Source organism: Zea mays, chromosome 2 (genome assembly GCF_902167145.1).
Source record: "Zea mays cultivar B73 chromosome 2, Zm-B73-REFERENCE-NAM-5.0, whole genome shotgun sequence".
NCBI classification, from domain to species: Eukaryota; Viridiplantae; Streptophyta; class Magnoliopsida; order Poales; family Poaceae; genus Zea; species Zea mays.
Window position 1 is genome coordinate 241,825,612 of NC_050097.1, and position 22,273 is coordinate 241,847,884.

The 22,273-nt window shown below is 48.0% G+C and overlaps 3 protein-coding genes across 4 annotated transcripts; 1 reads left to right on the forward strand and 2 right to left on the reverse strand.

Annotated features, from left to right (window-relative positions):
- The first annotated feature begins 153 nt into the window (after positions 1–153).
- Positions 154–2,324, forward strand: LOC103648302 (probable fucosyltransferase 8). Of its 2 annotated transcripts, none has more exons than XM_020549407.3 (2): positions 154–502; positions 603–2,324. In XM_020549407.3, exons 1-2 carry the CDS (start codon positions 256–258, stop codon positions 2,069–2,071), a joined length of 1,716 nt encoding a protein of 571 aa, XP_020404996.1. In that variant the 5' UTR covers positions 154–255; the 3' UTR covers positions 2,072–2,324. The 2 variants fall into 2 exon arrangements, with proteins under 2 accessions (XP_020404996.1, XP_008671019.1); XM_008672797.4 differs by having other exon boundaries at positions 157–502; positions 609–2,324.
- A 1,018-nt stretch (positions 2,325–3,342) lies between these two features.
- Positions 3,343–8,315, reverse strand: LOC101027138 (TPR domain containing protein). The gene is made up of 6 exons (NM_001279620.2): positions 7,998–8,315; positions 7,132–7,367; positions 4,846–5,070; positions 4,663–4,753; positions 4,004–4,247; positions 3,343–3,886 (listed from the first exon to the last, which is right to left on the reverse strand). The coding sequence occupies exons 1-6, from the start codon at positions 8,216–8,218 to the stop codon at positions 3,521–3,523; spliced, it is 1,383 nt and encodes a 460-aa protein (NP_001266549.2). The 5' UTR covers positions 8,219–8,315; the 3' UTR covers positions 3,343–3,520.
- Positions 8,316–8,952: 637 nt separating this feature from the next.
- On the reverse strand, positions 8,953–10,874 carry LOC111590900 (uncharacterized). Its single transcript, XM_023301801.2, has 2 exons — positions 10,815–10,874; positions 8,953–10,708 (listed from the first exon to the last, which is right to left on the reverse strand). The coding sequence occupies exon 2, from the start codon at positions 10,672–10,674 to the stop codon at positions 9,094–9,096; it is 1,581 nt and encodes a 526-aa protein (XP_023157569.1). The 5' UTR covers positions 10,675–10,708; positions 10,815–10,874; the 3' UTR covers positions 8,953–9,093.
- Between the last annotated feature and the right edge of the window lie 11,399 nt (positions 10,875–22,273).

The following is a 22,273-nucleotide window of genomic DNA, read 5'->3' on the forward strand; positions in this document are numbered from 1 at the left end:
TTCTAGTTTTTTTCTAATTTTTTGAGTTGTTCCATAAAGTTAGCACGGAAAATTACTGTTCAAGTAAAGTACAGGAGCCGCAAACCACCGCACGGCCCCATGGCCTCAGTCTCCCACGTTCGCGTGCAATCACCGACGTGAACTCCATCTCCAGCTTACACAACTCTTCCGGTACACGCATGCAGCCGCGTATCCAATCCATTAAATGCGTCGTCGTCGGCCACGCGCGCACGCCGCACGGCACGGAGGCGATCGATGGAGATGGCGAGCGGCGCTGCACGCATGGTGTCAAAGCCAGTGGACGACGATCTGAAGGCGGCGGCGGCGGCGCCGGAGCCGTGGCTGGGGAGGGAGAAGGCGGGGTGCAGCCGCGGGGCTTTGCTCGTCGGCGGCCTGCTCCTCGCGTGCTTCGTCCTCGGCCGAGAGAGCGCGTCGTCGATGCCCTGGCTGCAGATCGATGTCGCCAAGGCCAAGCTGACAGACACGACCAATGGAACAGCAGGTTCGGTCGGTTACTCGTGTCCTTGTCATTTTTGTCACGTGCTGTGTATGCTATATTGCTAGCACTGTGTAGGTGTAGCGCCTCCCCTTACCCCTTCCAGCTCCAGGGCTTACCACGGACGCTCCCCGTGGCCGCGACGAGCTGTTCGGCGGGCTACTCCCAGCCGGCATGGACCGGCGGGCGTGCCGGAGCCGGTACGAGGCGTGGCGGTACTACAAGCACTTCCCGTACGCGGCGTCGGCGCACCTCCAGAGCAAGCTGCGCGCCTACGAGGCCCGGCACAGGCGGTGCGCGCCGGGCACGCCGCTCTACGCCAAGGCCGTCGAGCAGCTCCGGTCCGGCCGCAGCGCCGAGGGACTGGAGTGCACCTACGTGGTGTGGCTCCCCTTCGACGGCCTCGGCAACCGCATGCTGTCCATGGTGAGCGGCTTCCTCTACGCGCTGCTGACGGGCCGCGTCTTCCTCGCCGCCCTGCCTGCCGCGGGCTCGGGCGACCTCTTCTGCGAGCCGTTCCCGGGCACGACGTGGCGGCTCCCCGTGGAGGACTTCCCTGTGCCCGACCTGGTCCCGCGGGGGCAGAGCATCGAGCGGTCGTACACGAGGCTCCTCGACGCCAAGGCCGTCGGGCCCGCCGCAAACGCGACGGCGTTGGGCGTGCCTCCGTACGTGTACCTCAGCCTGGGGTGGCAGCTCAAGGACCCGCTCTTCTTCTGCGGCGAGCACCAGCAAGTGCTCCGCGACGTCAACTGGCTGCTGCTGTACAGCGACCTCTATTTCGCGCCATCGCTGTACGGGGTGGCGGAGTTCCAGGACGAGCTGCGCCGGCTGTTCCCCTCCAAGGAAAGCGTGAGCCACCTCCTGTCCCGGTACCTCCTCCACCCGACCAACCCCGTGTGGAGGCTGGCCACCACGTACTACCGCTCGTACCTGGCTCCGGCGAAGCGGAGGATCGGCGTGCAGATCAGGATGTTCGGCTTCGGCTCCATCCCCGTCGACGACATGTACAGCCAGATCCTCGCGTGCTCGCGGCAGGAGCACGTACTGCCAGAGACCGACGACGACGCTACTGGTGGCAACGAGGCGGCGGCGGCGGCGAGCAGCGAGGATGGCTCCAACTCCACGGCCATCCTGGTGGCATCTCTGTACGCCGACTACTACGAGCGGCTGAGGAGGAGGTACTACGAGCACCCGGCGAAGGGCGGCGAGAGGGTGGCCGTGTTCCAGCCGTCGCACGAGGAGCGGCAGGCGACGGACAACATGGCGCACAACCAGAGAGCGCTTGCGGAGATCTACCTGCTCAGCTTCTGTGAGGAGCTCCTCACGTCCGGGAGGTCCACGTTCGGGTACGTGAGCAGCAGCCTCGCCGGCGTCCGGCCGACGATCCTGCTCACAGCGGACGGCCACAAGGTTCCGGAGCCGCCGTGCCGGCGGGCCGTGTCCATGGAGCCGTGCAACCTCACGCCGCCCCTGCGTGTGCACTGCCAGGGCAAGCCCGTGGACAAGGAGGACTTGGCACGCCACCTCAGAGTCTGCGAGGATTCCAAGGTCTCCGTCAAGCTTTTTGACTAACGAACCCGCGACTAGCTTGATATAGGCACAACTTATTTTATAGCTCCGTAGATTTAAGTAGAAGTTGTACCACAACAACTTATCAATTCAGTTATTTCTTATAATAATAAACTAAAAGCACGTAATAATCAAAAGTTGTACTTCACTATCTTTTCACATAAGTTGTTTTTGCAACAAGCAAAAATTATGCTAAACATGGTCATTGGATGTTTGTAAAGGCGCATGCTATGAGATGGATTAGCTTATTCGTTGAGCCAAAGATCTTGAATTAAACTAGGTCCTTAGGAATATAACTCGATTTGACCAACTTTAAGCATTTTCACATATTTTGCAGTGGTTATATTGTCAAATTTTAATTCTACACTTAGTAGCTCATATTTTAGTTGAAACGCTAAGTTCACTTATTCATGGAAAAGCTATATACTGCCACTACAAATAATCAATCGTAGAAATAGTAGTACTAGGATATAAATATCAAATTTACTTTTATTTGCAATTCATTACTTATAAATGACTACGAACTAATTGTATGCTATTAAGATATGAATGCTTATGAACAATTAATTTTACCTTAGTCAAAGGCGAGGCATGTCATTCATATGACGTGCATTCAAGTTAAGTTGAAGAAGTTAAGAACGTTTAATTCATTTCTAGGCTTGTAAAACCTTGCTTCATCAGGTGGCTTGGTGTCATCTTTTATCCATGGTTTTGGCCATCAAATTCAACCGTTTCAAAACAGTTTTTTAAACATTTAAAAATATGCTAACCACAAATATTGCCTCATATAACAACTACCACCTTTAAGTCTGAGAATTTTCACAAATATATTTTCATAAAGGTTGTCAAACAATTTTTTCAACCTCCACTCGACCTTAGCAATATATGAAAAGCTAGATGGCTCAAATGCTTTAGATGACCAATATATAAATAAGTATGCCGAGTTGTTAATGTTACGGTTACCTATCATAAACTCGGTTACGTGCTTCTCTACACAATCTTTGATAGGTAAAAAAAAGGCATCACATATTCGTAGAACTAAAAAACTCGCAGATGCTGAAGTCTTGATTTCACCCAGTTCCAACTTCCAAAACGTTGGCTTGAATAGGCTGAGTCTGAGTACCTTGTGGAAGGGTCGAGAGATACTGAATTTCAGAAGACAACATCATGGTAACAAACGAAATGTCCTATCGTAGCACAGCCACAGCAGTGGATAGGCAAGTGATGGGCTACTACGGTCAGATACATCAAAAAAATCAGAAAGTACACATCTCACCAAGCATATTTGATATAGCAGACATGATTTACCGCCATGATGATCTCAGCAATTTAACATTTCAATGGTCAGCTCACGATGAGTCTATGGCCCCAGCAGTCCCTTCTTAAGCGTTTACATAGCAGCTAATATGTTCCAGCAAGTTAACATTACAGTAGGGCTAATGAAATTGTAATTTACTTAGATACTGACTCGTCTCCAGTCTGCGTTGCAGGAACAACCTCAGAGTTGATGCTGCTGTCACCTTGTTGAGATGGTGAATCAAGTGCAGGTTTCTTAGCAGCAGGTTCAGCAGAGATCGGCTTGATGCTAGCTCGTTTGACGCCTCTGCCTACAACCCCAAGGTCAGTCACGGTGCTTCCAGAGCTTCCGGTTGTCGCTGCCGTAGACATAACCGAGGAGTCGAATCCATTGCTTGAGGTTGCCATCTGGGAAGAAGTAAAAGATGCAGCTTTTGGCATCACATCAGTTACCCTGGACACGATTGCCTTCACCATCTCATCCATGTCAGCGCTTGGGTTTGCTTCAGACAGGTCCTCAAGCTAAATGCAGAACAAATTAGAGATGTCATTGGCCCTTAGAGCTAAGATAAATCATCTTCATTACTGATACAGTAAGAGGCACATGAAGCAAAATAAATTGCATCTGTAACTGTTTACCTTCTTCTCAAGATCAGGCAATATGCTAGTAAGCTGCTCTAGCTCTTTTTCAATGGCAGATTTTTCTGAGCCTCCTTCAGCTTCAGCAGCAGATGCATCACCATCTATACCAGCCAACAAAGCATCCTTGGAACTTTTCAGGCTCTGTATGCGTGACTTGCATAGCGAAATTGCTTTTGCACAGTATGAAATTGCTTCTCCGATCTTGGAAACTAGTTCATAAACCAAACAAATGCGGAAGTTTCTAAGACTGGATTAAGGCAAATAACAAAGGAAGATCAACAAACTGACCCTGGGAAGCAATCATATCATCTAAAGTAGCATGTGCGTTCAAGTAAATAATGTTATGGATACGCATTCCACCAAAACAACTGAACTAATTTATTGAATATAAAAAAGGCATTCTTTACCAACCCAAATTATAAGTTTATCAGGCTACAAATAACTATAAAATAAAGGCATGAAAAATAGAGCAAGGCACGACCAGGTTGCAGATGCTTATTTATGTAATAATACTACCTCCAGACTCCAGTCATTATATATGACGTAAGAATTACATTCAAGTCAATTTGATGATCCTAATGTCATATAATTCTGACTGCAGGTTGTAATATCTCTCTTTAGCAGACAAAATAGTGTAACTATGACAAAGAGGATACAATTCCACAACTCGACGATGGTCAGGCTCAACCAAATGCTCCAACATGGATAAAGCTTTCATATAGTCACTGAGTGAGTTGTCCATGTCCTCTGAAATTAAAAGTTAGCCATGAGTATTAAGACCACTCACCAATAAAAAAATTTCAAAATGCTGGAGTGTGACGCAAAGTAACTGTGACTACCTCTTTCCGTTGCCACTTCAGCAAGAGCAGAATATATTTTTACTTTCTCCATAGTGTTATCTTGGCTCTTCTCAACTATTGCCCTAGCAATGTCCAACATTTTCCAAGAAAGATCCAAATCATTATCCTCTTCATCTCCCATCTTCTCATCATCGTCGACGTCGTCATCATCTTTCTCAACTTCACCATTCCCATTCTCCTGATTTTTGCCATTTGAGTTGTGACCTAATAATGAACTATATCAATAATTATCACGGTAAGAAAGAAAAACACATGGAACATAACCATCATTTTACTCAATATTAATTCAGCCTGAGTATTGTTAGAAGTGGACTGCTAGTTAAAAGAAACAAGTACATAAGTGATATGCCTAGCAATTAGATATGCCTAAGTGATAAGTTACTAAAATGCAATAACAGCAAACTGGAATCTCAGTAAAAGTTAGCCCATGCAAGCAAAATGATTAAACAGCTAGTTGCATGAGAATTAAATGACACAAGTGCAGCAAAGTTACATATATGATTAACCCGGCATCTCTTCATGTACGGAGGACACTTAATATACAAATCTGGAAGAAAATATATAAAACCAGACCCATTTAAAATACATGAGCATTCAAAGTATTTTCTAGTAATCAGTTATCACCTAACTTACCTATCAAAGACAACGAAGAATTTGTTCAAGAAAGCAAACCACTTTGATGAACCAACTGAATGTTGATTGCAATGCAAAACATGAGTTGTAACACCCCATACTTAGCACTCAATAATTCAATATACAAGTGGAAGACCCAGTGCCGGAAGCCTTCACATGAGTGGGGTGGTCTGGGGAAGGGATAAAACGAGGCAAGCCTTTCCCCGCAAATGTGGAGAGGCTGCTTCAAGCCCAGGACCTGGTGACTCAGTGAAACAGCTCCAACACTGTACCAGACCTACCCTTCCAGCACTCAAATCAAGTGCAGTTTGAAATATGATCAACATATAATTGTATAAGCAAACCTATATATGTTATCTCCTACTCAAATACTAAAATAGCACAAATGTTGTTAAAAACACTTCAATGAAATGAAATCGTATGGCATGCTGATAGCGATTCAAGACATTAGTTCTACCACTCAACTAATACTTTACAAAAACACAGGAGTACATTACTGATTAGAAGTAAATGTGTCGGTGTTTTGGAAACCAAGCAGGAGAGAGAGAGAGAGAGAGCGTGTCCCAAGTCTCTTGAGTACGATTAAGGCTGAGTGCCAATATAGGGGGTGAGAAGGGTTGTGTGCCATGAAGTCATGTCCCCCATAGAAGGCCCTGGGTTCCTCTTTTTATAGTCGCAAGGAGGAGACCAAGGAGTACAAGGGTTGGTGCGCAGTTGTTGTGGTTAGAGGAGACGTGTCCGAGCCCTGTAGCGGCATGACTGACGGGATGACCCTTGTCCTCGTGTCCGAGCCCCGTAGCCTATCCTTCTGATGGGGTAGAGAGCCGAGGCTAAGCTCGAGAGAATGGTCATGTGCCCGAGCCCAGCTTGCACATGGGCTAGATGTCGAGTTGTAGTTGTCACAGTGCTTGGCATGGTCCTCTGTGAGATTCACGGAAGGGTAGGTGGCATTTAATGCACGTCTGCTGGGGTAGTTGGCCAATGCCGAGCTCGGGCGAGGCGGAGATTTCTCCCGAGGCCTTACATGTGGTCACGCTCGGAGTGGTTGAAACAATGGTCGGAGTAGGGAAACAGTGCCCGGTATTCGCGCCCTGTGCATCGTCGTGCGCGGTAACATAGATTAGACCGTAGTCGTGTTGACGTGTTGTCCTTCGTTGACATTGGCGCCCTCAGCGGGGCAGGTGAACGTACAAATGCATGTTCTGGAATCGGAGTGGTTAGCCAAAGCGGGTAGCTCCTGAGCGTCGTCTGAGGCGCCCTCAGGCGAATCGGAAATGTGCATCTCGCCCGAGGCTGGCCTCGGGTGAGTCACGATTATGTTTCCCGCTTGGGGGTGGCCTTGGGCGAGTCGTGACTAGGGTTGGCCTCGGGCGAGGCGTGACTTGGATTTGATCCCTTGCCTTGGTAATGTCGGGAGCGTGTTTTGCTGATGTTCCCTTCTTACTCAAGCGTCTAGGGATTTCAGGGTTGTGATCTGGGTACCCCTAATTATGGTACCCGACAGAATGTTTAGCAGATATAGAAAAAGCAAGGAAAGGGATCAAACTTAGTGTTTGGTATTAGATCATAAAGGGACACAGAATTAAAGTGTGATCCAATGAACGTTGCTAGATGTATGTGGTAAGTGTATACCTTCTTCAGCATCAACTTTTTCTGATGACGCAGCATCCTCCGCATCGGTACCAGAGACCTTTGAGGTTCCACTGTCATCTTTAGTAGCTGTACTCTTCACTGAGTCTTCATTTGGCAAGCTCTTGGGAACATTTCCCAAAACATCACTCTCCTCCTGAGCTTTGTATAGCAGGGCACATCCATATTTGAAGTATGTGCTGGCACACTCCGGTGCGAGCTCTCCATAATGTGAAGCCCTGGTGGGCAAGGAGTGCACAAAATTGTTAGTGTGCCACTGTAAAGGTTATAAACATAACTTACATCAGGCCACAATAGGCAATGTAAAACGAGAAATAGCAGCACAATGAAAACTGACAGATACAGAGGTTTTATCAACCAAGTTACTGATACAAGTCCCTAAGTTAGTTCATTGTTGGTTGGCTTCCAAGATATTTGCATAAGCACAGGCATACAGCACATTTTTCTTAAGCATTGTATACCACAGTACACTTGCAACCAATGGCGAACACAGTTTGCGCATGATGACATCCCATGGCCAAGTGTTGCTGTACAAACCACAGCGGGGCTCGCAGCCAAATCCGACAAAACCCTGAGACCCTGACAACGACAGACTCTCTACATCTCACCCACGACAGAGACGAAACGAAAACACTCCTGCTAAGCATTTTGCTACATAACCCCTTAAAACCCTATTGGACCGAATCACCGAGCCACACAAGCACTGATGCGAAACCCAGCAGATCCGGACAGAAAAAGCACCGTACCAACCGCCAATTGGTCCGAACTCTGCCGACACGCGGAGTCGCTTCACAGCTAATGTCGCCGAGGTAGAGGGGGGAAATGGGAAGGGGAAAGGAAACCCTAACCTGATCTCGAGCGCTCGGCTGAGACAGTCTACGGCGTCGACGAAGTCCTCATCCTCGATGGCCTTGGAACCCCTGTCGAAGAGCTCCTGCGCCCGCTCTAGGGTTTGCGGCTCATCCTCCGCCTCGCCGGGCGCCGCCTCGGTAGGCTCTGTGTCCGGCGGCGGCGGGGCCTGGGGCTCCTCCTCCGGCGGCACAGCCGCGTTCTCCGACGAGGAGGCCATGGGCGGCGCGCTGCGCGGCGGCTGGGGTTCTCCTTCTCGGCGCGGGGAGCGGCAGGGGGAGAGGAAGGGGGAGGTCGGAGATGGGGAAATTTTGGGTGAACGGAGCGCGAAATCTCAGGAGGGTAATGGGCCTGTTTGGTTCAGCTTTTTTCTGACGAGCTTTTCTGAAAATCTGGCTGTGGGGAGAATCTGGCTATAGAAAGAATCTGAGTATCATTACGATTATGTGTGGAGGAAGATAAAGTTGTTCATAGGGCTCAGGATCTAGAAAGTAACGGATTCCTACTATTACAACGACTCAACCGATTATGTGTTTATGTTAATTTTGGATGATTTTTGTCCCAACAAATTTTATAGAAGCTGGCTGAAAAGCTGAGCGTTTGGCAGTACACAACAGCTTTTGGTGGCCAGAAGCTGCCAGAATCCGAAACAAACAGGCACTATGACTGTATCTGTATGAGGGCTTGCCGCAACGGGTTCCAGGTTGGGCTCGTTGTGGCTGCAAATGTGGGTCTATATGGGCTATTTGTCTTGGTCTAAATACCGTTTTCACCCTGTAGGAGACCTGTAGGCCTCTGGCGGGTCAGTTGGTCAGACGGACCCAAGCCATCCTCCTCCTCTTTCATTTCCCGGGGGGGGGGGGGGGGGGGGGGGGGGGGGGGGTTTGCCATTTTGTTCTTGACCGAGCTAAGTTCCACGATTAGCGTTAATTAATCAACAGCATGTGCATAGTTCATAAATAAAAAGAATATATGGTCTAACCAGTAAACCTGTGATACCCGAAGAATTTTTAGAGGGGAAGACCGGAAGAGGCATAACGACCAGTTTACTGATTATATATGCAAGCATGAGTGCATACAGGTTTGCAAAATGACCTAGAACTCGAGGCGCATCTGCGAAGGTGCAAGCCGGTTCTCCTTCTCCTTCCGCATCCACCTCGCGATGGAGCCTTGCAGCCGGCTGGGCGCGTGCGCGGCCCACAGGCTGAGGAAGTGAGGGATCACGTACGGCTCCTCCTCCTCCTGCCGCCGTCGCATCGCCGCGCTTCTTGCCCTGCTACCGCCCCGCCGCGCGCTCTGCGTCTCCGTGCCTGACGCCGCCTTCGCGACCTGAATGTACGCGGCGCCATGCCTCGCCTTCCACAGCATCCGGTAGACCGGCGCGTCCGCGTACCGGCGGAAGTAGTCGACGGCCATGGGCAGCGTGACCTCTTCCACCTGGGCCAAGGTGACGCCTGCGTGCGCGCGACGGTGCTCGTCGTCGCTGCTGTGGTGGCTCACCACCACGGCTGATGATGCGCTGTCGTCGTCCGCAGCCGGACGCAGGTCCTGTGAAGAGCCAGCGTGCGGCGCAAACAGCAGGCCGGCTGTCAGGTACTGCAGGGAGCCCTCATCCTGCAACGCGACCTGGCACTGCAGGTGCACTCCGATGACCGACGCTAGCAGAGAGACGTCTGGCGGCGTGCTTGTGTTGCTGCTACTACCACAGTGAAGCTCGTGCTGCCTGCAGCACGACGGGTCTGGGCGATGCCACTGAGAGACACAGGAATGGAGGTTCTCCCAGTGCCTTTTCTGGCGCGAATCAAGAAACGGCGCCCACGAGCACGACAAGTCCTGCGCAGGCAGCCGCGTGAGCATGTTCCTGACCGTCTCGACTCTAGACCCGAAAAGCGGCGTGTACAGGTCCAGGCATTCGACGGCGACCCCGAGAACGTCCGTGCTCTCCGAGAGCTGCAGGGTGACGCTGAAGTAGAAGCTGTTCTGGGGCGCCAGGCCGTCTTTCTGGATGAAGAACAGGACCACCTCGACCCCGCGCTCCTCCGCCGGAGGATCACTGATGAAAAACGGCAGCCACAGCAGGAAGAACGTGCACCGGTCCCCCAGCTCCACCACGTGCTGCAGCTTCCTCCCCGCGGCGAGGTTCCGGACGAAAGCGTCGGCGGCGGAGGGCACGCGGCAGCGCGGCGCGCAGCAGCCGAGCTCCACGAACCGCAGGAACTCGCCCGCGCCGTCCGCGTACCACTCGAACCTCCGCACGGCGGCCCTGCTCGGCTGCAGGTTGTTGAGGCCGAGGGCGGAGGAGACGAGCGCCCTGGCCGCGCGCGCCGCCCGTCTGGGGAAGGCCAGGCGACCGCGACTCGCCTCCCGCTCCGTCGCCTCGTCCTCCAGGACCCTGCGCTTGCACTCGTGGAGCATGGCGTCGCACTCCCGGGCCGCGCGCTTCAGGTTCCTCCGCCAGCGCAGCAGCGACGCGTTGTCGGCCGTGACCCCGCGCCACCTCTCGGACGTCTCCAGCGCTGCCCCCAGCCTGATGTGCGCCATCTCTAGCCGCTCCAGGTTGGTCTCGGTGTCGTCCTTGGACTTCTCTCCTCTCTCCTCCTCGTGCCCGTCGATCAGGTTGGATAGGATTTGGCTGACGGCGCCTTGGACGAGCGCCGAACCCACCGCCTCCGCCATTAGCACTGCTCAAGCATCTACAGCGTCCCTTCGCCTGATCATGAAAGGTAGCGTACACACACACACACATGTGAGATGAACAGTATGGAATTCGGATCGCGGACAAGGATTCAATTAGCTGAGTGGCTGTAAGAATTTACCTCTGATGGAATTGCATGAGATCAGCTTGGCTCTGTCGTGTGTGTATATGAAGGTACCCCTCCCCTCTCTCTATATATAAGGAGGTGTTGGTCTCCATATAAGCCTGGATATAATTGTCTATCAGGCATGCATCATTGAGTGGTGTAAGGTGACGGAGCACATGCTGTTGTGAACAATCAAACGGAGGAGGCTGCCATGCTAGTTGACCTGAAAGTCGAGTGAACTAGAGCATCTTTAATTTCAGGGATATGTGACTTGAGAACTTGACTCAACAGTGAGAGTCTCTGCTCTATAGTACTACCTCACTTCTCGAATAATTATCGTTCATCAGTTTATTTTCGAACTAATATGTGATAAATAAAAAAATAATAGAGTGATTAACCACAGTTGCCTAGCATGCGTCATTATTAAGTGATGCGTGTGGCGAGTTGACGAAGCACATGCGTGTGAATAATCAAATGCAGGAGGCTGCTATGCCATTAGGATGAAGGACTTCTTTAGCCGTTGACTTTGTTACGGCTTATGTCAGCCATTATGCGTTAGTTGCTGAGTCTGTTTCGCTTCACTGCCTGCTTTTGTCTTTAAATACTAGGTAGGTGCCCGTGCGTTACCACAAGAGTTACAAATTAGTATAAAACATAGATACAGAACAATAAACATCACTATGATAGTATAATGCCCGTGCGTTATGACGGCACAACAGCAAACATTAATGAATTGACACCATTTGCACTCAGTTCACCGATCCAATCAACAGGTCATAAAGGTAGTGGTTAAAGTTAAACATTGACACTCAAAATCTCTTCAACTACTATTTCAGGCTATGAGAAAGCTAAATGATACAAAAATAGTTAGAGTCGAGTGCATTGATGTCGTTCACAATGCCATTAATCTTCCAGTCGTTAGAACGAATGATGTCGTGGAGGCCCCAGCCGCTTTCCATTGTCTTTAGCTCCCACAAGTAGCCGCGGCTAACAGTCACCACTCGATCTGCCATCTTCAGACCCACATCAAGGATGTTGGCATGCTCGACACTGACAGGATCGTACAACTCAACATGTTGAAGGTAGTCTTGAGGCAAGTTCATGTACGGGAATTCATCTACAGGACCACAGCCCTGCAAATAAGAGGGAAGCCATTAGGACGCAGTATAGTCTATTCTGCATCAATGTTTGACTGAAAAACTAAAAAACAATTGACCAACATATCAATTGAAGCGTCCCCAATCCTCTGTGACTCAAATGTGATACAATTACTAGTCCCAGGAGGCTAGTAAACACATTTATACATCAAATGATTCCATATCTGCTTAAACGAGACAAACCTATAAAGGTGGCGAACAACTTTAAGAGTTGGTCCACAACTCGGGACATATCATCAGAGTGGGGCTGAAGCAGCCCGATATACGCAGCGAAGCAAATCAGCGGTCCAACAGCCACAGGCAAGGTTGGGAACAGTCGTAACTCTTACCCGATCTCCTTTTTCTGAAAAACAACAAATAAGCAAGGGTGAGTACAAACGTACTCAGCAGCCCACCTTCACCCGCGGAATGGGGAAATCAGATATAATGCATGGAATATGTGGAGCTCAGGGTATTTTGCAGAAACAGCAATATTTTATGCAGAGTTGTTTTGAAAAACATTTTGTATTTTTGCAAAGCGCATCCTCTCCAAAAGGAGCAGGAAGTTTTTCAGTATTATAACAAAATCCCTTGAACTAAACCATCTAGGTATCTCAGCAGTTCCCACTGGTTTTCATTTTCAAAAACAGCTACTGGACTTCTCGTCCACCATAGCTCACGGCTCAACCGCCGAACCTTTTAAAAACCACTTTTCAAAAGCATCTCTTTTTTTTGGAAAACAAAACATTAATTGTCATACCATACCAGACTCGTCCATTCCTGTGGACACAGACTATTCGAATAGGTTTTCAAACTCTGCGCAGAGGTGTACACTTTACCCACTAGTCCGGTTATGCGATCTCATTATCAATGAGATCCAAATCCGAATCTCTTTCTTTCCTCGCACGTCCTAACCTTAATGGTTATCCGGAAGGAGTCAGGCCACCGCCATATCCAAACCGGACAAAACTTTCCCCCTCCTTATCCTCCCGGTGCTCCCCAGCCTTCATAACCCTGGGGTCGGACCGCACGAGTTCAGATCGAGTGACTGCCCACACAGTCTCGAGTGGTTGTACTATTAAAGAGTATAGGTAGTGAAGATGACAAACCGGTCCTTATATGAGGGGACAATCCTTCTGCTCACGCCTAAACCAGCTGAGCCAACACCTTAGGCCCTCCCCTAAACCAGGGAGTCCCTGATTATCCCACTCACAAGGTGATAAGGGTGAAAACCCTTCATCACACACATTTTGAAAAACATTTTCTTTTGAAAACTCACACCTGTTCTCAAATCATTTAGAACATATATATCAGGGATTGATTGCGGCCAGCGGCTGGGTGGCCATAATAACTTGTCTCAAAATCATATCATGCATAAAATAACAGGCTGAGGGTTGTGGTTGAAAAATCATAGGTAATTTATGCATCAAAGGGATCCAGTGAGCTTGTCGTGCTTATTCGGCGAAGGGGGGGAGGGGAGCTCGCGGAACTGGCTTCTGGCTCCACCGCCTGGCGTAGACTTGTAGATCTGGCCTCCACGAGACGGCACGAACGCTCCGATAACTATGCAACATGAACAAGCAAACATACAAACCAACAAGTATAGCGACAAATGTTTAGTATAGTGGTCAGGATAGTGATATATGGATGGGTAGAGTCTTGAGTAGAATCTGTGTCATGTGGTGTTGTGATATTACTGGTGGTGGAGCGGAGGTGCTTACCAGGAGGGTGGACTGGAGGCGAAGCGACACTATGCGTGTAGCCGGCAGAGCAGAGTAACTGAGTGGGTGGGGTGTTTGCCTTGGCTGAGGGTGTTGAGTGTGTGTAGAGAGGGAGAGGGTAGCTGGGTGTATTTATAGCTGGGTGTATGTGGTGTAGCACAGTGAAATTCACTGTTGGTGAGAATAGTGACGAATGAATCGTCTGACTTAGTATGAACAGGAGAGTTATAGGCAGAATATGGGACAAGAGTATTTTGGGAGTTTTTAGGAATATGGACCATGCTTAAGGGATGACATGGTTGGATAGGGAATAGTTTGATAAGAATTTAGAAACAAGAATTATTGGAATCTGAGTTTGGAAGCCTAGTTCAAAGGAATCTTAAAGTTAAGCGTGCTCAACTTGGAGAAACCTGGGATGGGTGACCAGATGGGAAGTTCCCTACTGGAAGGAAAATCACAGTCACCGGAGTTCGTATGACTGGAATATGGGTCTGGCTGGTCTTAGGTGGACTGGACAGCATGATGTATGAGTAGTTGAAATTTGGGGTGATCGGCTAATCGATGAATAGTAATGATGAATAGTGACGACGAAAAAGTTACTAGATATCATCGATGAGTAGTAACGATGATGAATAGTAACGATGATGAATAGTAACACTAAATAGTAACGATGGTGAATAATGTCGATGAATAGTAACGGTGCATAGTGATGGTGAATAGTCGTATGAACAAACGATGAACGATGAATACGAACTATGAACGAACGATGAACGATGAATAGGAACTATGAACGAACGGACGAACGATCGAATGATCGGACGAACGAACGATCGGAATTTCGGCAGCATAACGGCAGGACAAAGATTATCTGGAAGAACGATGAATAGGGACCATGAACGAACGATGAATAGGAACTATGAACGAATGATGAACGATCGAATGATCGAACGAACGAACGATCGGAATTTCGGCAGCATAACGGCAAGACAAAGATTATTTGGATGAACGAACGGACGAACGATCGAATGATCGGACGAACGAACGATCGGAATTTCGCCAGCATAACGGCAGGACAAAGATTATCTGGAAGAACGATGAATAGGGACTATGAACGAACGATGAACGATGAATAGGAACTATGAACGAACGATGAATGATCGAACGAACGAACGATCGGAATTTCGGCAGCATAACGGTAGGAAAAAGAATATTTGGACGAACGAACGGACGAACAATCGAACGATCGGACGAACGGACGAACGAACCATGAACGATCGGACGGACGATCGAACGATCGGACGAACGAACGAACAAACTAAGAACAGGGGACGAACGATCGAAGAACGATCGAACGATCCTTGTGCTAGTGTGTGCTTGTGTGGAACATGGAGTGGGTGTGTGTGGGGGGGGGGGAGAGTTACCATGAAATGGCTTGGGGTGGGATGAGAGGAGGCTCTTGCCCCTCTATTTATAGCCATGGTGGGGGGATTAGGGGGAGGGATGAGAGGGTTAGTGGGAGGATGAGAGGATTAGTGGGAGATTTGCATGTATTTGTCTTGTATAAGTGAGATTAGCTTGTAGAGCTCACCGTATGACACTGGAGGCATACGTATACGTATGAGCATGAGAAAAGTTACGAAGAAATATTTGTAGGGACTTGAAAAATGATTATAAAGGTATTTCTCAAGAGGAAAATACTTGGAGATATATTGGTGGAATATTTGGGCAATATTTCTGGAAAGAACTTGAAGAGGATCACTAGGGAAATATTTGTAGGATATTTTGAGGAGGATTTTAGAAAGAATATAGACCATTATACTTTATTTGTTGATATCAACTCGCAAACAAACATTTTGAAATGAAATTTGAAATTCATTTTGAATTTAGAGCGAGTTTGAGAAAATTTCAGGATTTGAATTTTTGGGATGCTACAAATCTACCCCACTTAAAAGGAATCTCGTCCTCGAGATTCGGCTTAGAAGGGTTATGGGTATAGCTTTACTTCAGCTACATATCTTCACTTTGCAACTCTTCGAGGAGATGGAACTTCAACAAGATCTGGCCTTTGAGGGGCATCTGGTTGCTGATTGCAAACGCTGATTCTGGCTACTCAAGGATCATCTTCAGGCTTCTGGCTTTCGCTTGGCAGCTAGCTTATGATGAAGCATCGATGCCGACACGCAAACCTTTCTCTTGCGAACTTCCACATGGATTCCTTCCTTGATTGGTCTTCTGGTGCTTCATCAACAAAACTTGGGTGACCACTTCTCATCCAGAAACTTATAGGCTTCGATGATCTGGTCCTCCACAAGCTTGCTACAGGCCTTCTTCTTTTTTTCTCCATTGCAGGAACCTTGCTAGAATACTACCCCACTTAAAAAGAATGAGGGTAGAACTCTTGAATCTTGGGGATTTGATCTCCTTGAAGTACCTCATAACAAGGGTGTTACGGGGCCTTCTTCTGTTGTTGCTGCTTGATAAGGCTACAGAGAAATAACTGGCACATGGTTGATTTTGGAAGAACCTTCTTCTCATCTTCTCTTCGCTATCTTCTTTTCACTGACCCTTTCTTTCTCTTTGCTCTTCCCACTGGAGGATTCTATCAAAGAGTATTACCATCATACAGAGGAGGAAACCGAAGACTATGAACCATGTACAACAGTCTTCGACCCAAGAATCACCAAGCATTGTGATCTTAGGGGCGAGGGAGTGGAAAAATGGAGTTGCTTGCGATTTGGCAGAGGGGATTTATCTGGAGTGTGCTTTGAGCGAGTTGGGAGTTGAGGGAGCTGGGGGGGTTTATAGGTGAGCGTTGGTGTTCGGTTGCGGAGTAGTGGTGATGGAGTAGGTGCTACGTGGCAACAGGTGCGACGGAGGGGAAGGGGGGCCTGGTGCCAGCGGTGGGTGCGCTGCAAAGGGGGGTGGGCGGTGGTAGTGCGCTGCAAAGGGGGGTGGGCGGTGGTAGTGCGCATGGAGGCGGGCACGCGTGCGGGGGGCACGGGTGAGTGGTGGGGTCAATGACCCTGATGTTTGTGGTCTCTGGTTCCAAGAATCTTTGCCTCTCTGTATGGTAATAACTCCTTCTGTCCTGTTTTCCTGTTTACTTTGACTCAGGGGCAGTGCTTTGATTCTCACGGTCGGTCCTTTTGACCGAGCGACTGGATAGGTTCCTCTGTAGCTTATTCCAGGCTTCAAGGGTAAGCTTCCCGGTATCTTCTTGGGTAAGACACTTTTCTCTTCAGATGGGTTAAGATGAGAATAGAAGCATAAGGTAAGGATTAGCTCTAATTTGTGATCTATGTTTTTAGAGAAAACCTTTTTAAGAAAAACGAAAAGAAAACACACAAGCTCAGCAATGATAAGCACAAACAAATCAAATGTTTTGAATAAGGGAAGAATAGAGTTTTTCCAAAGCACGGACTACTCAGATTCGGGGGCTAAGCATAACTACTATTGCTTGACTCCTGAATTGAGAACTATGCTAAAAGCAACTTATGAGCACTAACGTTAAAGCATCACATATGCACTCAAAAGGGGAGAAAACATCAAGCGAAATTCATTTTGAAATGCCCTAGGGGGCCACACAATTAGAGTTTTGCAAAACACGAGTCTACACGATTACCTCTCATACATGCAGGGCTTTAGCCAAAGCGAAGAAAACTTCACTACCCAATGCATGCAGAGGACTGGGCATACTAACTCAGATCTGGCAGCTTCTCTTCTGGCAAGGCTGGCTCACAACTTCAATCTGAGACATCTCCTGGATGGGTCAACAGGGAGCTGATGTTGATGACTTCTTCTGGCAGCGACTGAGATGGCAGCACGGGGTCGAACTCTTCTTCAAGCGGGACTGGCTCTTGTAGCTCCTCAGAGGGCGGTGGTGCTGGCGGGGTGCTTGCAGCTTCTTCCTTGACCTCAAGGGATGGTGCTGGAATCTTCTTCATGGTGAGGGGCTCACACAACTCCGGCGGGGGATCTTGGGAGGATTCAGGGTGCTCTTGCTTATCCATAGCCTGAGGGAAGACTGGAATTCCTTCCAAGACTATGGCTCCTTCTGGTAGTTCCCAAGCCTTCTTTTCTCCTCTGGTAGAGACCGGGTGACCTTCGAGAATCTGGGGATCTTCAGCTCTTATGGGTTGAACTAGGTTGGATGAAGCGGGCTCTTGGATCCGCAGGGCTCTACGTTGGTTATGGGTTACCAAGTAGGCCTCCATCAACTTCTGGACGTGCTCATCCTTGGCTTGCTTCAGGGCTTCAACAGCAATGGCTTCACGACTTTCCAAGGCAGCTACACGGGCTTGAGCTGAGGTGAGATCCACATGGAGCTTACAGTTGAGCTTCTCTTCATTTTCTGCTCGAGCAATCATCTGACGGTGGTGTCGAGCCAAGAAATCATATTGTGCATCAAGGGTGAGCAGGTATGCAGTGAGGTACACGACTGTGGGGTCGTCTTCAAGCAGCTGCTACTCTTCCAATGCACGCATCCTGGCCATCCAAGCGGGACGGTCTCTCTGAAAGGGCGGAAAGAATCTGAGCGGGGTGTCGGTCACTTCTTCTTCATAGATCTGACACAGGGCCCTCAATGCCTTGCGAGCGACGACTTGGCAGGTGTCTTTGAATCTGTGCCCAGCAGCAGTGACAATCCATTCCACATGGTGTGGACTGGATCCAATGTATACAGTCACGACACACTTCTCTGTGCCATGCTCGATGAATTCACGACCATCATACTCTGGCTGGCTCCTGATTCCGAGGCGGACTGTGCATGCTCTCAGCAACTTGGGGAAACCATCTTCATTCTGGCAGAAGTTGGTTTGGCACTGAACCTCCATCTGACTTTTGAGAGAAGGAAAGGGGGAAAACATTTTTGAAATGAAGGGATGAGAGCAAGAATTTTTTTAAGAAAATAGTTTTGACTCAAAAACTTTTGATCAGGCTAAAGGTTACGTCCTGCGGCCAACCTAACAGCTTTGATACCACCTGAAGCGTCCCCAATCCTCTGGGACTCAAATGTGATACAATTACTAGTCCCAGGAGGCTAGTAAACACATTTATACATCAGATGATTCCAGATCTGCTTAAACGAGACAAACCTATAAAGGTGGCGAACAACTTTAAGAGTTGGTCCACAACTCGGGACATATCATCAGAGTGGGGCTGAAGCAGCCCGATATACGCAGCGAAGCAAATCAGCGGTCCAACAGCCACAGGCAAGGTTGGGAACAGTCGTAACTCTTACCCGATCTCCTTTTTCTGAAAAACAACAAATAAGCAAGGGTGAGTACAAACGTACTCAGTAGCCCACCTTCACCCGCGGAATGGGGAAATCAGATATAATGCATGGAATATGTGGAGCTCAGGATATTTTGCAGAAACAGCAATATTTTATGCAGAGTTGTTTTGAAAAACATTTTGTATTTTTGCAAAGCGCATTCTCTCCAAAAGGAGCAGGAAGTTTTTCAGTATTATAACAAAATCCCCTGGACTAAACCATCCAGGTATCTCAGCAGTTCCCACTGGTTTTCATTTTCAAAAACAGCTACTGGACTTCCCGTCCACCATAGCTCACGGCTCAACCGCCGAACCTTTTAAAAACCACTTTTCAAAAGCATCTCTTTTTTTGGAAAACAAAACATTAATTGTCATACCATACCAGACTCATCCATTCCTGTGGACACAGACTATTCGAATAGGTTTTCAAACTCTGCGCAGAGGTGTACACTTTACCCACTAGTCCGGCTCTGCGATCTCATGATCAATGAGATCCGAATCCGAATCTCTTTCTTTCCTCGCACGTCCTAACCTTAACGGTTATCCGGAAGGAGTCAGGCCACTGCCATGTCCAAACCGGACAAAACTTTCCCCCTCCTTATCCTCCCGGTGCTCCCCAGCCTTCATAACCCTGGGGTCGGACCGCACGAGTTCAGATTGAGTGACTGCCCACACAGTCTCGAGTGGTTGTACTATTAAAGAGTACAGGTAGTGAAGATGACAAACCGATCCTTATATGAGGGGACAATCCTTCTGCTCACGCCTAAACCAGCTGAGCCAACACCTTAGGCCCTCCCCTAAACCAGGGAGTCCCTGATTATCCCACTCACAAGGTGATAAGGGTGAAAACCCTTCATCACACACATTTTGAAAAACATTTTCTTTTGAAAACTCACACCTGTTCTCAAATCATTTAGAACATATATATCAGGGATTGATTGCGGCCAGCGGCTGGGTGGCCATAATAACTTGTCTCAAAATCATATCATGCATAAAATAACAGGCTGAGGGTTGTGGTTGAAAAATCATAGGTAATTTATGCATCAAAGGGATCCAGTGAGCTTGCCGTGCTTATTCGGCGAAGGGGGGGAGGGGAGCTCGCGGAACTGGCTTCTGGCTCCACCGCCTGGCGTAGACTTGCAGATCTGGCCTCCACGAGACGGCACGAACGCTCCGATAACTATGCAACATGAACAAGCAAACATACAAACCAACAAGTATAGCAACAAATATTTAGTATAGTGGTCAGGATAGTGATATATGGATGGGTAGAGTCTTGAGTAGAATCTGTGTCATGTGGTGTTGTGATATTACTGGTGGTGGAGCGGAGGTGCTTACCAGGAGGGTGGACTGGAGGCGAAGCGACACTTTGCATGTAGCCGGCAGAGCAGAGTAACTGAGTGGGTGGGGTGTTTGCCTTGGCTGAGGGTGTTGAGTGTGTGTAGAGAGGGAGAGGGTAGCTGGGTGTATTTATAGCTGGGTGTATGTGGTGTAGCAAAGTGAAATTCACTGTTGGTGAGAATAGTGACGAATGAATCGTCTGACTTAGTATGAACAGGAGAGTTATAGGCAGAATATGGGACAAGAGTATTTTGGGAGTTTTCAGGAATATGAACCATGCTTAAGGGATGACATGGTTGGATAGGGAATAGTTTGATAAGATTTTAGAAACAAGAATTATTGGAATCTGAGTTTGGAAGCCTAGTTCAAAGGAATCTTAAAGTTAAGCGTGCTCAACTTGGAGAAACCTGGGATGGGTGACCAGATGGGAAGTTCCCTACTGGAAGGAAAATCACAGTCACCGGAGTTCGTATGACTGGAATATGGGTCTGGCTGGTCTTAGGTGGACTGGACAGCATGATGTATGAGTAGTTGAAATTTGGGGTGATCGGCTAATCGATGAATAGTAACGATGAATAGTGACGACGAAAAAGTTACTAGATATCATCGATGAGTAGTAACGATGACGAATAGTAACACTAAATAGTAACGATGGTGAATAGTGTCGGTGAATAGTAACGATGAATAGTAACGGTGAATAGTGATGGTGAATAGTCGTATGAACAAACGATGAACGATGAATAGGAACTATGAACGAACGATGAACGATGAATAGGAACTATGAACGAACGGACGAACGATCGAATGATCGGACGAACGTACGATCGGAATTTCGGCAGCATAACGGCAGGACAAAGATTATTTGGAAGAACGATGAATAGGGACCATGAACGAACGATGAACGATGAATAGGAACTATGAACGAACGATGAACGATCGAATGATCGAACGAACGAACGATCGGAATTTCGGCAGCATAACGGCAAGACAAAGATTATTTGGATGAACGAACGGACGAACGATCGAATGATCGGACGAACGAACGATCGGAATTTCGGCAGCATAACGGCAGGACAAAGATTATCTGGAAGAACGATGAATAGGGACTATGAACGAACGATGAACGATGAATAGGAACTATGAACGAACGATGAATGATTGAACGAACGAACGATCAGAATTTCGGCAGCATAACGGTAGGAAAAAGAATATTTGGACGAACGAACGGACGAACAATCGAACGATCGGACGAACGGACGAACGAACCATGAACGATCGGACGAACGAACGAACAAACTAAGAACAGGGGACGAACGATCGAAGAACGATCGAACGATCCTTGTGCTTGTGTGGAACATGGAGTGGGTGGGTGTGGGGGGGAGAGAGTTGCCATGAAATGGCTTGGGGTGGGATGAGAGGAGGCCCTTGCCCCTCTATTTATAGCCATGGTGGGGGGATTAGGGGGAGGGATGAGAGGATTAGTGGGAGGATGAGAGGATTAGTGGGAGATTTGCATGTATTTGTCTTGTATAAGTGAGATTAGCTTGTAGAGCTCACCGTATGACACTGGAGGCATACGTATACGTATGAGCATGAGAAAAGTTACGAAGAGATATTTGTAGGGACTTGAAAAATGATTATAAAGGTATTTCTCAAGAGGAAAATACTTGGAGATATATTGGTGAAATATTTGGGCAATATTTCTGGAAAGAACTTGAAGAGGATCACTAGGGAAATATTTGTAGGATATTTTGAGGAGGATTTTAGAAAGAATATAGACCATTATACTTTATTTGTTGATATCAACTCGCAAACAAACATTTTGAAATGAAATTTGAAATTCATTTTGAATTTAGAGCGAGTTTGAGAAAATTTCAGGATTTGAATTTTTGGGATGCTACATCAATGTGCCACGATCAGAATGGAACCATTTTAATTTCTATAGAAAAAAGCAATGGCTCACCAAGTTCATGAGAAGGAAACGACCTATTGAGCGATGTTATGT

Bases quoted from the DNA above. Each gene is read 5' to 3' on its own strand.
- LOC103648302 (XM_020549407.3), top strand. From the start codon at position 256: ATGGAGATGGCGAGCGGCGCTGCACGCATGGTGTCAAAGCCAGTGGAC. The intron at 503-602 runs GTTCGGTCGGTT...TACCCCTTCCAG, and splicing joins CACGACCAATGGAACAGCAG to CTCCAGGGCTTACCACGGAC.
- LOC101027138 (NM_001279620.2), bottom strand. From the start codon at position 8,218: ATGGCCTCCTCGTCGGAGAACGCGGCTGTGCCGCCGGAGGAGGAGCCC. The intron at 5,071-7,131 runs GTATACACTTAC...GTTCATTATTAG, and splicing joins AAAAGTTGATGCTGAAGAAG to GTCACAACTCAAATGGCAAA. The intron at 4,248-4,662 runs GTATCCTCTTTG...ATCCAGTCTTAG, and splicing joins CATCGTCGAGTTGTGGAATT to AAACTTCCGCATTTGTTTGG.
- LOC111590900 (XM_023301801.2), bottom strand. From the start codon at position 10,674: ATGGCGGAGGCGGTGGGTTCGGCGCTCGTCCAAGGCGCCGTCAGCCAA.